We start from the raw sequence: 15,314 nt of genomic DNA, 5'->3' as shown, positions 1-15,314 counted from the left end.
GAGATAGATTAAGCTTTACTAATATTTAACATTCAGGCTAACCCTGGGACCTACCGGTGTGTGGCAGTCTAAGAAAAGAGAAGATCCCCCTATTCCCTAGGGGGTGGGGAAGTATTTACTGTGTATCTCTAATTTCTTTGTTCCATTTCAGCAGTTTTGGCTTATTTTGGCATATGTTTATGTGTGCTTGGTTAAGTAGACTTACTGCTTATATTATTTAGTTCTAACTAAACTAACCATTCAGAGAAGGCAATGGCACCCCACTCCAGTACTCTTACCTGGAAAATCCCATGGATGGAGGAGCCTCGTAGGCTGCAGTCCATGCGGTCGCTAAGAGTCGGACACGACTGAGCGACTTCACTTTCAATTTTCACTTTCATGCATTGGAGAAGGAAATGGCAACCCACTCCAGTGTTCTTGCCTGGAGAATCCCAGGGACGGGGGAGCCTGGTGGGCTGCCGTCTATGGGGTCTCACAGAGTCGGACATGACTGAAGCGACTTAGCAGCAGCAGCAGCAGCAAACTAACCATTATGAAATGGACCAATGATTTCAAAAGATTCTTGCAAGAAACAAAACTGAGGCCTGAAGATAATACACCAATCATGCCAGCACAAGTGAGTAGCAAGAACATGGCATAGCTGATGATTATCTTCCTCATCAAAAGAGGTTTTCCACAGCCAAATTATAAGGTAAAAGTAATGATCTAATCAGATCAGACAAGAAACAAGCTATAAAAATTTCAAAAATTCTAGTAAGATTATTTGAAGTATTGATTTCATACACTTGTACTTGCCTCAAGATATCCCCCAAGGCAGTAGGAAGTCATGGCAATTTGGAAGATACTGAGTGCTGAGTGCTAAGTCGCTTCAGTTGTGTCCGACTCTGTGCAACCTTATGGACTGTAGTCCGCCAGGCTCCTCTGTCCATGGAGATTCCCCAGGCAAGAATACTGGAGTGGGTTGCCATGTCCTCCTCCAGGGGATCTTCCCAACCCAGAGATCAAACCTGCATCTCTTACATCTCCTCTCCTACCTTATATCATCGGGTAGGTTCTTTACCATCAGCGCCACCTGGGAAGCCCAGCAAGACAGACACATTGTGATTTTGATCTTAGCTTCTTAGCTTGTACTGTGGGTGAGGGTAAGAGGCAATAAGGAACAGCCTGGGTGACTTTGGGGGAGATGGATGAGTCAGGGGTGAGGCTGAGTGCTTCTTCTAGCTTGGGAGACATGGGGTGGGGGACATTAAGGCACCACCAACTCAAACAAGCATCTGGGAGAGTGTGTGTGGGGAGTATGACTTCAGGCCTGAGAATGCTGAGTTCTGAGGGTCCTGGGGGGCATCTGGGAGGAGACGGTCACACGAGCCTGTACAGCAGGCATCTCCAGCTTGACATGTTCTGCCCTGAGCTTCCCATTTCCCCATTCAGACCCAGTCCCTATCCATCAAGCAGTTGGCAGTGAAAAGACCTAGCTTCCTTAAATAATTAGCCAATTAAAGATCCTGGGGATAAATAGGTTCTTCCTTTAAAATGCAAATTCCTCGTTAAAGTGTAGTCTCTACTCACTGCTTCCTGGGGATCACATCAGAGCCGCATTGCAGCCCTCCTAGGGCTCCTCTCCTACTTTGTGGTCCACCTCCCCACCAATAAAACGGATTATTTTAAAATGAGGGTAGGAAGTGACAGGTAGGTTTGGGTACAAGGATTGAGGTGGAGGGTGGAGGAGGAAGGACTGATTTGTCAGAGACAACCAAGTGCAGAGGAGAGGGCGCCCTAGTAGCCCGTCTTCACCCACCCCGAGTCCTGCCTCTAGCTTGGGCTTGAAAGAAAGTGAAGTGTTATTTGCTCAGTCGTGTCACACTCTTTGAGACCCCATGGACTGTAGCCTGCCAGGCTTCTCTGTCCATGGAATTCGCCAGGCAAGAATACTGGTGTGGGTAGCCATTCCCCTCTCCAGGGGATCTTCCCAACCCAGGGGTCAAACCTGGGTCTCCTGAATTACAGGCAGATTCTTTATCATCTGAGCCACCAGGGAAGGGGTGCCCTTAAAATCTTGCCCTTGGCTAAGGCCTGGGAACAGTCACCGACTTTTGCTTTACCCTGGGTGGCTGCTCAGTCCTAGAGATTTATTTCAGGAATGAGGGTTTGAGTGTTTTGAGGGGGGACCAGACATGATGAAATTTCCTAGCTATATTGGATGTTTTAGGGTGCTGAGAAAGAATATACGAAAGCAATGGTAGACAAAACAAGGTGCCTTCATAGGAAAGCAGATTCAGACTGTTGCAATACCTTACACTGAATAAGTACACTTTAAAGGCAGCATTTAATGACCTTCAAGATGAAGAGTCTTTTTCATTTCCAAAAAAAAAATCCCTGGGCCTTGAAATAACATCATTTCAGGTGAAGAAATCTGGCAGGGTCAGCTGTAAGCTCTTCTAGCTCATTATCTCACTTTGTCTTAGACGCCCCCAATCCACCCACCTCAACACTGAGGAATTCGTAACTCAATTAACAATCATGTCGGAGATAATGTTAACTACAAGCACAGATTATGTACCCCAGGCAGTGTATGCTATGTATTTGACCCTCACAAAAGGGCTGCAAAAGGAAGTCTGTGAGTCCTATTTTATAGATGAGGAAACTGAGGAACAGCAGATTTAAGTAATTCATTTAAAACTACGAGACTAGTTAAGTAAGACAGCTGAAGTTGAGCCAAATCAACTCTAGACAAAGCCTGCAATCTTTGCCTCCCTGCATCTGCTTTTAGAAAATTGGCCCTGGTTCCCTAATGACTGTGATTTCTCACTTATTTGAGAAATTAAATAGGTCTCAATTATTTCACCTTCTAGCACTGAGATTTACATTTCATCATTTTTAAAAAATATTATCCCCAAAAAGCCAGTCTTATGATGTGACAGAACAATACCACCTATTCATCAAAACTTGAAGATAGATGTAACTTTCATTTTGAGAGGGCATTCTATATATTTGAACAGAGTCATATTCTGGCTTTGTTTTTCATATTGATTTTATAGCTAGCTCTGAAAAGTGAATGAGTGATAATTTTACTTAACAGAACTAACTGAAGCAGATACTTGTGAAGTCACTGGGGTGGGGTGTGTGTGTGTGTGTGGTGAATCATCTCTAACTCAACAGGTTAATTTTGGAGATCTGAGAGATATTTTTGTCTCACTGCAGTAGAAGAGCAACCATCACTAAAAACAACATCTATGATATATGATTTCTTTAAGCAAAGCTTATTCACCCCTCCCCCAATCTCTCTTGCATCTAACAAATGACTAGTGTCTCTCCCTGAACAGCAGGTCATACTCAGGCATAATAAAATAATAAAAATAGAGTCTATGTATGTAGTGCATTATGCACAGTAACTCATCGTATCCTTGCAACAATTCAAGATGCAGGCACTGATCGCCACTATCATCATCATTTTACATACAAGGAAACCACTGCAAAATGGGGATCAGTAGCTATTTAAACCCCATGGATCGAGGAGCCTGGTGGGCTGCAGTCCATGGGATCGCTAAGAGTCGGACACGACTGAGCGACTTCACTTTCACTTTTCACTTTCCTGCATTGGAGAAGGAAATGGCACCCCACTCCAGTGTTCTTGCCTGGAGAATCCCAGGGACGGGGGAGCCTGGTGGGCTGCCGTCTATGGGGTCGCACAGAGTCGGACTGAAGTGACTTAGCAGCAGCTATTTAAATGCACCATTTAGGAAGTGGCAGAGTTGGATTCAGGCTGTCCTGGAGTCTTGTGCTTCAACCTGCCACACTAACCTGCCATTCATGAGGTGATCAACACAAATTAGTTTAAAGGCTTTTTTGAATTACTGCTCACTTTAACATGGAGATTGAGCTGGTTTTCTCCTCAGAAGAATGAATTTTTTACAAATCCATAGAGCATTTCAAACATATAGACAAAACAGAAGATAATATAACAAACTCTACTCGTATGGTCACCACACATATGGAATAAATCTTAATATTTTGCCCTCAAAGACACAGGGAGATGAAGCCCGCTTTGTTTTCAACTTTCTTTCCCTTCTGTCTCCTCAGATCTAACTGCAGCTTCAGAAGTCCATGTGTCTTTTTCTCATCCATGTTTTTATATGTTTACCTCATGAGTATGCACACATCAGCATTATACTGTTCAGAGTGTTTTTAAACTTCAGACGAAGGTATAACATTACACAGATCCTTCTGCATCTCTTCATTCAACCTCATTCTTGCAAGACTGATCTAATTAGTCATTTCATTGCTTACACGAATATATTCTATATCCATGTTTCATCTTGATGGACATTTACATTATTTCCACTTTCTGTAAGAAAGAAAGTCCACAGTCGCATCTCCTTGTGCACACACACAACAGCCTCCTGGGTTCTAACCCTCGGCCAGCACCGCCAGGTCCTGAGGCACAGCTGCCAATTGCTTCAGCGAGACTGCTCTAATTTTCACTCCCAGCCGCAGTGTATGAATTTCCTGTGGATCCACTTCCCCATCAACACTTCAGATCCACATTTTAAGTTTTTGCCAATTTGTTAAGAACAAAATGGTACCTCATTTTAATATGCATTTCCCTGATTGTCACTGGGAGTCAATATATTTTGTGTATATTGAGCATTTAGGCTTTTCTCATCTATGAATTGCTTCTTCATATAGTCATTTCCCGCTTCCCCGGTGGCTCAGCTGGTAACGTGTCCGCCTGCAATGTGGTAGACCTGGGTTCGATCCCTGGCTTGGGAAGATTCCTAGAGAAGGGAATGGCTACCTACTGCAGATTCTGGCCTGGAGAATTCCATACACTATACAGTCCATGGGGTTGCAAAGAGTCAGACATGACTGAGCAACTTTCACTTTCTTTTCATGGTCATTTCCCGCCCAATTGGATTGTGTGTCTTTTTCCTGTTAATTTGTAGGAGTTTTTATGTATTATGGATTCTAAATCTCTGCTGATCACATTACTTGTGAAAATCTCCCAGTCTGTAGCATTACCCTTTAATTTTGTTTATGGTGTCTTCAGCTATATAGAAATTCAAACTTTTATTATAGTTAAATGTATCAGTCTTTCCCTTTATGGTTAGTGGTTTTTGTGAAAGTGAAATAAAAGTGTTAGTAGCTCAGTCATCTCCAACTCTTTGCGACCCCATGGACTATAGCCCACCAGGCTCCTCTGTCCACAGAATTCTCCAGACAAGAATACTGGAGTGGGTTGCCGTTCACTTCTCCAGGGGATTTTCCCGACTCAGGGCTAGAACCCAAGTCTCTTGCATTGCAGGCAGATTCTTTACCGTCTGAGCCACCAGGGAAGTGGTTTTTATTTTGTGTTAAAAAAAATTATTTCCTGCCATGAGGCAATAAGTGAGTCTCATATATTTCCCAAAAGTTTTAAGGTTTTGTTTTTCACATTAAGGTCTTTAATCCATTTGGAATTTATTTGCGGGTGCTGTAGAAGGTATATTTTTCTCCTCATAGTTTATTCAATTTATTGAATAGCTCATCTGCCTGCTACTGATCTGGCAGGCCACCTTTTTCTTATCAAGTTCTGTATTGCAGAGGTCTGTGTATTTTACTCTCTTCTATTGATCATTTTGTCTATTTCAACACCAATACCACACTGTCTTAATTACTGTTACTCATAGTAAGTCTTCGGAGAAGGCAATGGCAACCCACTCCAATATTCTTTCCTGGAAAATCCCATGGATAGAGGAGCCTGGTAGGCTGCAGTCCATGGGGTTGTGAAGAGTCAGACACGACTGAGCGACTTCACTTTCACTTTTCACTTTCATGCATTGGAGAAGGAAATGGCAACCCACTCCAGTGTTCTTGCCTGGAGAATCCCAGGGACAGGGGAGCCTGGTGGGCTGCCGTCTATGGGGTCACACAGAGTCGGACATGACTAAAGCGACTTAGCAGCAGCATCAGTTCAGTTCAGTTCAGTCACTCAGTCGTGTCCGACTCTTTTCGACCCCATGAATCGCAGCATGCCAGGCCTCCCTGTCCGTCACCAACTTCCAGAGTTCACCCAGACTCAAGTCCATCGAGTCAGTGATGCCATCTAGCCATCTCATCCTGTCGTCCCCTTCTCCTCCTGCCCCCAATCCCTCCCAGCATCAGAGTCTTTTCCAATGAGTCAACTCTTCTCATGAGGTGGCCAAAGTACTGGAGTTTCAGCTTTAGCATCATTCCCTCCAAAGAAACCCCAGGGCTGAGCAGCAGCATAGTAAGTCTTGATTGGCCATAGGGAAGTTCCCCCCATTTTATTTTTCTTAGAAATTGTTTTGATTATTCTTGCCTTTACTCTTCCAAATGAATTTTAGTGTCATTTGACCAAATGAACACCTTGTATTCATCTGAGGTAAACTGATATGTTTATGATAGTAAGCTTCCCGTTCATTAGCATGATATATCTCCATTTAATCAGAGTGTCTTCTCTGTCTTTGAATAAGGTCTTACAGTCACACCCATAAAGCTCTTGCATATCTTTCATTAGGTTTACTTCTAGATACCATATAGTTTTGGTTGCTACTCTAAGTGTAATTTTTTTCTACTATATTTTCTAAATGGTTATTGATAACGCATGGGAACCCAACTGATTCCTGTATTGTCACTGTTGTTCAGTCACTAAGTCGTGTCCCACACTTTTTGACCCCCATGGACTGCAGCATGTCAGGCTCCTCTGTCCTTCACTATCTCTTGGAGTTGGCTCAAATTCATGTCCATCGATCCCTGTATATTTGTCTCCAATTGAAAAACTTTGTTGAGTTCTGAGTCCTAATAGACTTTATGTAGCACTGCTTGTAATTTTTAATGTGGATAGCTACATTGCCTGCACAGAATGATTGTTTTCATCTACCTCCTATTTCATTTTCTTGCCTTATTGCCTTAGTAGGAAACTGTAGTACAATACTGAATAATAAGGGTGGTATTTGGCATCCCTGTCTCATTTCCGACTTTAACAGGGTTGCTTCTAATAATATTTCCCACCACATATACTGTCTGCTGTAGATTTTTGATGGATACTGCTTATGAAGTTAAGGAACCTTCCTTCTCTTCCTAGTTTGCTAAGGCTTTGTTTAAGGTAAAAATATGTATCTAATTTTATCAAACACTTTTCTTTGTACCTACTGAGATGATTATATGGCTTGTCTCTCTTGATATGTGAATTTAACCAATTATTAAGAGACTTTTAAATTTGAATCATCACTGCATTCCTGGGATAAGCTGCTTTACTTGGTCATGTATTCAATATACTGTAGAAATTTATTAGTAAATATCACAGTCAGGATTTCGCAATTATGCTCAAAGGTGAGACTGGTCTATAACCTTCTTCTATTATAGTCTTTGTCTTATTTTGATGTCAGAGTAAACTAGCCTCATAAAATGGATTGGGTTGCTTTCTCTTTTTCTGTTTTCTGAGACTGTACATGTCAGACAAGGATGAATGGTCTTTTGAAGGGTTAGTAAAATGTGTCCATAAAAGCCACTTGTGACTAGTGTTTATTCTGAGAGTAGGGATGAATGAAGAATCAATTTCTTTAATGTTTCCTGGTGTAGAAGAGCAATAATTCCCTAAAACAGAACATTCTTACAATTTTTTTATTTAACAACTACTTTATGGTCTTGAAAGCTTAAAATCTAAAATCTTAATCCAAAATCTTTAGAGTTTTATTACTTTCCCTAGAGCATCCACAAAGTAGGTAGTCATTCTGAATGGTAGATCACTCTCAGGAGTAAAGAGACAAACACTACCCACTGGCATAATTTTTAGTACTGTTCTCCTTGTTTTGTTTTAAGAGGGGAGACTGAGGAGCTGTTTCTCAAAATATTTTCTTTCTTTAATAAGTTTACTATAAAAATGATACATGAGCACTGAGAACCATCAGAAAAGGCAGATAAGCTAAAGGAAGAAAGTAAGCACCCCACGATACCATCATGCATAATGGTTAGCATGTATATATATTCTTCAAAACACTCTCCCAGGCATATGCACTTCCATATTTACAAACATGGGAACAATGAACACTATTTTCTAATCTGCATTTTCACTCAACATTCTGAGGATATCTTTCTCTGTCAATAAATAGATTATATATTTTTTGATGATATAATTTGCCCCTGCTTCAATTTTCCCATTTCCTGTCCCAGTTCTCTCTTGATAGACTTTAATATGTTCACAGTTTTTGCTACAAAGGGCCCAGAGACAGTAACAAATAACCTAGCACCACGGAGCACGAAGAGGGGAAGGATGTCCAAAGGTGTCTCTTGGCAAATGGCAGTATTCCCTCCTAATGTTCCTTCCTGAGCCAGGATATGGCAAGTGACAACCAGAGGTAGCCCCACAAGCAGACTCCTTGGTCCACTTACCCCCATTCCAGCCCTCCCACTGGAGGCCTGCTTGTCCGTGACAGTCAGCAGTCATACTGAAATCAGAAGCCACAGGGTGTCTTCACTAGGACGGCTGTGCCCTAGCCCAGCTGGCTGAAGAAAGCCAGGTAGATGAGACCCAAACAGCACCAGCAACACAGCTGGCTCTCCATGAGGGTGGAGCCCGGGCCCCGAATGCCCACAGGTGAATCCAATGGACCCCTGTATGGGTGGGAGGGGCAGAGCCACAGCTTGTCTGTCCCAGCTGAAGACCTCCTCCCACCCAGGGACGGTGGCCCTCACACCTGAGTCCAGCCCACCTACAGTCCTTTCCCTGTGCTGCTGTGCTGTGACTGGCGCCGGGCACTAACAGGACTGATGCTCGGGAGGGTGTGAACCTCACACCTAGGGCAGTGTCCATCAAGCAGAAGTAGTTCAATAAATGTTACGTGAATGTCTGGATAAATGATTTAGCCTGTTCTTTTCTCACACTTGGAGGCCTAGATTCTATCTGTTCAAGATACATTCTATTCACAAAGTGCAGGCTGAACTGATCTCACTAAAAAAAAAAAAAAAGTACTGAATTCAGCTGAGGGACTGAGTTCCATCCCTTGCCTGTCACACGGAGCTGTCTGCCTGGTCCAGTCAGGCTCTGTCTGTGCCCCACAAGCAGAAGCAGCACCTGGGGCCCAAGATGCATCACCCCATCATACCCTCAGCGCTCAATTCCAGCAGGAACCCTCTCTCCATGGCAGCAGCATCCACCCCTCCTGCCACCCCTGAGCCTCCCCGGATTCACAGCCCTTCACGCTCACAGGCTATTTTAATACTCAGGAGCTGTTGGGGATCAGAATAGCACAGGCCATGTCTGTCTCTCTGGGTGATTCTCTTTCTCTGTTGGCAGCTCCCAAACTGTTCACCAAGGCAGGCGCTCAAACACTCAGGCTCAGGCCACCAGACTGCTAACAAGGATGCCAGTAGGATGTCACATTCAGAGCCGTGGGAGGATGCCAACTTGGTAATATGTGAAATTAGTAAACAGAACGATGCAATAAAAATGTCAATCTTTGGAAATCTTCAATTTTTGGATAGCTATAAAGCCTAAAAGGTTTTTTTTTGTTTTTTTGTTTTTTTTTTTTTTTAAAGCAGGCAATAAAATGAAACAAATTCTTATCTATATTGGAAAAAATAAACAAAATATGGGCTGAGACGGTGGGTATTTAAGCCCAAAGCCCTGATGCTCTTAGAAGGTGCTATAATGAGATTAATACAGTAATATGTTAACCCTCAGTTTAGTGAGCTTAAAAAAGATGAACAATTTGCTGTACTAGGGAGGTCAAAACACATGAGGGTGGAGAAACAGAAGGTACTTCTGGATGGGAGATGATTTGGCAGCCAGTGTTATGCCTTGCTTAATATTCTACTTAATTTTTTTTTTTTTTAGTGAAATAAGAATTTTGTATAATGACGTTTTTGGATTTCAGTCAATATGAACAGGAAAGGGGCACATGTAATATGACTTATAGTACCCCCTAACGGTATTCTAGAGTAACTGGTTTCTTCTTGTTCATGGATCTGAGGTATGAGACATGAGTTGAGACATATTTTGGATATCCATTGGTGCCATGGTCCTATCTGGCCCCATTTGCTGAAGGGAGTTGGGATGGTGGATAGCTTGCTCTCCTGCCAGGTCCCTGGAGGTTGGGTACCTTAGTTCTGCTGGTACCCCACCTCTGAAGGAACCATTCTGAACAAGAGAGTAGCTGTGGAGACTTGCCTTTCTGGAAGTTGCCCATAAGTGTGTCTTTCTCTGAGGCTTCCTTTCTAAATTAAACTTTTGCCATACTTGTCTCAAAGGCAGTAAAAGCCTCCAAAGAAAGTTATTTATACTTCATGGTAATATCCGAGAAGGCAATGGCACCCCACTCCAGTACTCTTGCCTGGAAAATCCCATGGACGGAGGAGCCTGGAAGCTGCAGTCCATGGGGTCGCTGAGGGTCTGACACGACCGAGCGACTTCACTTTCACTTTTCACTTTCATGCATTGGAGAAGGAAATGGCAACCCATTCCAGTGTTCTGGCCTGGAGAATCCCAGGGACAGGGAAGCCTGGTGGGCTGCCGTCTATGGGGTTGCACAGAGTCGGACACGACTGAAGTGACTTAGCAGCATGGTAATATAAGACAGTACCACCAAAAAGTTTCACTGTTTCAAATCAAGTCACTAGGCACCAGTCACTCTAAGGTGCTGATAACTGCTGTCCTGGGGAGCCAGGATGCCAGGGCTGTGGCTATGAAGTTGATCCCCAAGTCTGGGGAATATCCCTAATACAGGGAAAACTGGGAGCTGACCTGGGTCCGGTCTCTCCATGAGCCCACAGCAGAGGAGTGGAGGAAAAGCCCCAGGGCACTCCCTGTGTGCTGTGGGCCCAAGTCTTCACCTTCCTGGTTTATACGTCTGGGAGTTGGACTAGAAGATTCTGCTCATTTGTTTTATATTCTCAATTTAATAATAACCTCACCAGAATCAGAAACTGAGTTTTTAAGTCCATTAAAAAGCCCCACTGGGCATTCTTGAGATAGAGCCCCTGCCAGTGGGAGAGACCCCCAGCTTTCCTTCTTTCACACTGGTTTCCCTCCAGCCTCCAAGCTCGCTCTCAGCTCTGCACTGCCAGTGTTTTCCGCAGTGGAATGTCTCCTGCTTTTCCGTCCTTCTGAAAACCTGGGGCATGGACCTTGGAGGCTCTAGCTTTCCTTTCCTGTGGCTTTCCTCCAAAATTACACCTTCCCTCTTCCCCCCTCCCCACTCCAGCCCCAGGGCCCTTGACTTCTCTGTCAGACGTCAGCCTGTGCTGCCACAGAGCGGAGGTCAGCAAGCTTTCCCCCAGGCTTCTCCCGGCGCTGACCTCAGCACCCGCAGACCAAGCTGCAGACAGCCAGCGCCGGCGGGCTGCCCTGTGCTGATGCAGCTGCACACGGGAGCTGTGTCCCACACGCCAGGCCCCATTCCTCTCACCAGGCCCACAGCCCTGTCATCCCACCTCTCTGCCCCCAAGAGAGATTGGCTCATCCTTTCCGCGGTTTCACCCATGGCTCAGTGCATCTTCTCCCCAGATCCAAGCATCCCTTGCTGTCCTCCTTCTCCCTCTCCTCTGAGCCCTCCTTCTCTCCAGAACAAACTCGGTTCTTGGGGCCTGTTCAGGGACCTTCCATTTGGCGTCACGTGTTCGTTCACTGCAAGTTCCAGGGGAGGGGGACTGGGACTGCTGTGTCCACCATGGTGTCCCCGGCACATAGAAGGAACTCGATGATAGATTTAAGCCTCAAACCCCAACACTGGGCAGCACAGGAAGTGATGTCATGGGGAAGAGGGTGAGCCCGGGGCCCCAGGAAGAGGCCTGGGTCAGCCGCGAGAGGACAGAGGCACTGCGGTCCTGTCCTGCCCTGGCTTTCACCCCAGACTCAATGGCATTGGCTCTCACGAGGTCACCTTCAAGTTGTTCCTGGGAGTGACTGGATATGGGAGGACATTTTGTTGTCATAGCATGGGAGTTGGGGGTTCTATGGGGCATCAGTGGGTGCAGCCAGATATGTTACCTCTGCTGTAATTTCTGGGACAGGGAATGCCTGTGGCACCCTGCGACACACACTCGGGCCTTGGCTCATCTGACCTCCAACAGCCCGCGATGCTCCTTTGGTCTCTGCTTTCTGGATTCCCCTGTCTTGGTTCTTCACAGCATCTTCCAGGCCTCCTCTTCCCTCTGCCCAGGCCTGAGGCCTAGGTGTTCTCCGTTTGCTCAGGACCCTTTTCTCTCTTGCCACACACTCTCCCAGAATGTGAGATGTCACCCCTTGCTCTTCCTGATACGCCTCCCAGCCCAGGTGTCTCTGCTGAGGCCCAGCCCCACATGTTACTGCTTACCAGCCCTCTCCACCTAGATTCCCAGGCCTCATGCTCAGAGCTTCTCTCAGCCCCTTTCTCCCACCCCTCTGCAGCCTCCTCCTTGTATTATATGTGGCTTTGCTGCCTGCCCAGTGTCTGGACGAAAACGTGGGGGTCATCCTTGCCTTCTTTCTCTCTCTCACCTCGTGCATCTAAGGGGGCATTAGACTGTCGATTCAGTCTCCTTCACATCTTCAAATGTATCTGCCTTTCTCTGTCTCACTGACACCACCTTAGTACCAACCCTCATCATTTCTCACCCAAATGATTGTCCTTCTTCTCACTCATCTCTCTGCCCCAGCTTCCTTTATGTTTTCCACACTGGGCTTGAGAGTTGGCTTTCATGATGCTCCTCCACCAGGGAGAACATCAATTGACTGGCTGGCTTCCCATGGCCTTGAAGACAGAGGCCAGACTCTTGAGCATGGGATGCTGGTTGCTGAGCTCACCTCTCCAACTTCATCCTTTACAGACTCTGAGCTCCTGATTCCAGGCAACGCTCAGGTTTCACCTGTCCTGCTCTGTCATGTCTGGGTCCCCTCTGCACCTTTGTATATTCTGTTCCCCTGTGCCTGAACTTTGGCTCTGCCCTCACCATCAATTCCTATTCAATAACCTCCAGGGCTCCCCGAAGGACTTCTAACATCTCAGCAACTTTTCTCTGCAACTCCTTTTCCCTCTGTTATATTCTTATCATCATGGAGAACAATCATCCATTGGTTGAATGAGTGACTTTATATCTCACCAGTCTGTGAACAACTTGAGGGCAGGAATCATCGTTAATTTAACACTGCAACTTTAGCCAGGGATTGAAACATAGAGACTGTTGCATGAATGAATGGCTAACAGTCTTGACATTTTATTGAAATCCACTCACACTCACGTCAGGAACAATAATGATAACTGGAGCGGGTGGGGTCTCAGGACACTGATGCCTGCTTCCTCCACTCAGGGGCCTGAGGTTACCACACTGCCCGTTCCCCACCTGGGCATGGTCACTCTGAGCTGACCAGTTACTATTATTTTTAATTTTATTTCTAAAAATCTTTTTTCAAAGTAATATAGGTACATTATTAAAAAAGTTAAATCCTTCTATAAGGCTCATAATGCTGTAGACTCTGGCCCACTTCTGATCCTGGCTTTTTGGAGGCAAAACACTTTATAACCATTGCAACTAATAATTACTAGTTATTAGTAATTACTAATAATTATGTTTAACTTCCTTTCACAGAAGGTGAGAATTTAGCTGTCTTTTCCATTCATTTCTCCTTCCACCTTCCAATTTGGTTCTATTTCAATATTTGTTTAAATCAAACTTAAGTGATTACATTGCTGTGATAGAGATACCATTCATAGCTGAGTCATATATGTTCTGTCACTTCCATGACAGCATTTCCTTTCTTATTCATCTTGTTTTCCCAGGAGTTAAACGCTGCCTTGTATTTCTTTTGGTTAGTTTTCTAGCTACCGGGCAGTAATTCACTCTGAAAGTGAAGTCACTCAGTCGTGTCCAACTCTTTGCGACCCCATGGACTGTAGCCTATCAGGTTCCTCCATCCATGGGATTTTCCAGGCAAGAGTGCTGGAGTGGATTGCCATTTCCTTCTCCAGGGGATCTTCCCAACCCAGGGATCGAACCTGGGTCTCCTACATTGGGGGCAGACGCTTTATCATATGAGCCACCAGGGCCTTCAATTCACTCTCAGATCAGATCAGATCAGATCAGTCGCTCAGTCGTGTCTGACTCTTTGCGACCCCATGAATTACAGCACGCCAGGCCTCCCTGTCCATCACCAACTCCCGGAGTTCACTCAGACTCATGTCCATCGAGTCAGTGATGCCATCTTGCCATCTCATCCTCTGTCATCCCCTTCTCCTCCTGCCCCCAATCCCTCCCAGCATCAGGGTCTTTTCCAATAAGTCAACTCTTCACATGAGGTGGCCAAAGTACTGGAGTTTCAGCTTTAGCATCATTCCTTCCAAAGAAATCCCAGGGCTGATCTCCTTCAGAATGGACTGGTTGGATCTCCTTGCAATCCAAGGGACTCTCAAGAGTCTTCTCCAACACCACAGTTCAAAAGCCTCAATTCTTCGGCACTCAGCCTTCTTCACAGTCCAACTCTCACATCCATGCATGACCACAGGAAAAACCATAGCCTTGACTAGACGAATCTTTGTTGGCAAAGTAACGTCTCTGCATTTGAATATGCCATCTAGGTTGGTCATAACTTTCCTTCCAAGGAGTAAGCTTCTTTTAATTTCATGGCTGCAGTCACCATCTGCAGTGATTTTGGAGCCCAGAAAAATAAAGTCTGACACTGTTTCCACTATTTCCCCATCTATTTCCCATGAAGTGATGGGACCGGATGCTTTGATCTTGGTTTTCTGAATGTTGAGCTTTAAGCCAACTTTTTCACTCTCCACTTTCACTTTCATCAAGAGGCTTTTTAGTTCCTCTTCACTTTCTGCCATAAGGGTGGTGTCATCTGCATATCTGAGGTTATTGATATTTCTCCCAGCAATCTTGATTCCAGCTTGTGTTTCTTCCAGTCCAGCGTTTCTCATGATGTAGTCTGCATATAAGTTAAATAAGCAGGGTGACAATATACAGCCTTGACGAACTCCTTTTCCTATTTGGAACCAGTCTGTTGTTCCATGTCCAGTTCTAACTGTTGCTTCCTGACCTGCATACAAATTTCTCAAGAGGCAGATCAGGTGGTCTGGTATTCCCATCTCTTTCAGAATTTTCCACAGTTTATTGTGATCCACATAGTCAAAGGCTTTGTCATAGTCAATAAGGCAGAAATAGATGTTTTTCTGGAACTCTCTTGCTTTTTCCATGATCCGGCGGATGTTGGCAATTTGATCTCTGGTTCCTCTGCCTTTTCTAAAACCAGCTTGAACATCAGGAAGTTCACGGTTCACATATTGCTGAAGCCTGGCTTGGAGAATTTTGAGCATTACTTTACTAGCGTGTGAGAT

The 15,314-nt window shown here is 44.8% G+C and overlaps 1 protein-coding gene and 1 long non-coding RNA gene across 11 annotated transcripts in view; one reads left to right on the top strand and one right to left on the bottom strand.

Moving 5' to 3' along the window:
* Positions 1-15,314, top strand: part of LOC129621474 (uncharacterized) — a 56,211-nt gene that overhangs the window by 3,008 nt on the left and 37,889 nt on the right. The window lies entirely within an intron of this gene.
* TNFAIP8L3 (TNF alpha induced protein 8 like 3) overlaps positions 1-15,314 on the bottom strand; it is a 45,494-nt gene that overhangs the window by 9,725 nt on the left and 20,455 nt on the right. Inside the window, exon 1 of one of the 3 annotated variants that reach the window (XM_055537975.1) lies at positions 8,392-8,471. The exons of 1 other annotated variant lie outside the window; for it this stretch is intronic. In XM_055537975.1, coding sequence (XP_055393950.1) covers positions 8,392-8,446 — 55 coding nt within the window. In that variant the 5' untranslated portion in view covers positions 8,447-8,471. Of the gene's footprint in view, positions 1-278; positions 1,028-8,391; positions 8,472-15,314 lie in introns of those variants that run through there. One more of the 3 variants, XM_055537974.1, reaches the window with a different exon arrangement.

Source organism: Bubalus kerabau, chromosome 10 (assembly GCF_029407905.1).
Source record: "Bubalus kerabau isolate K-KA32 ecotype Philippines breed swamp buffalo chromosome 10, PCC_UOA_SB_1v2, whole genome shotgun sequence".
NCBI classification, from domain to species: domain Eukaryota; kingdom Metazoa; phylum Chordata; class Mammalia; order Artiodactyla; family Bovidae; genus Bubalus; species Bubalus kerabau.
The sequence above is the reverse complement of the archived record's forward strand: the minus strand, read 5'-3'. Positions and strand labels throughout refer to the sequence as shown.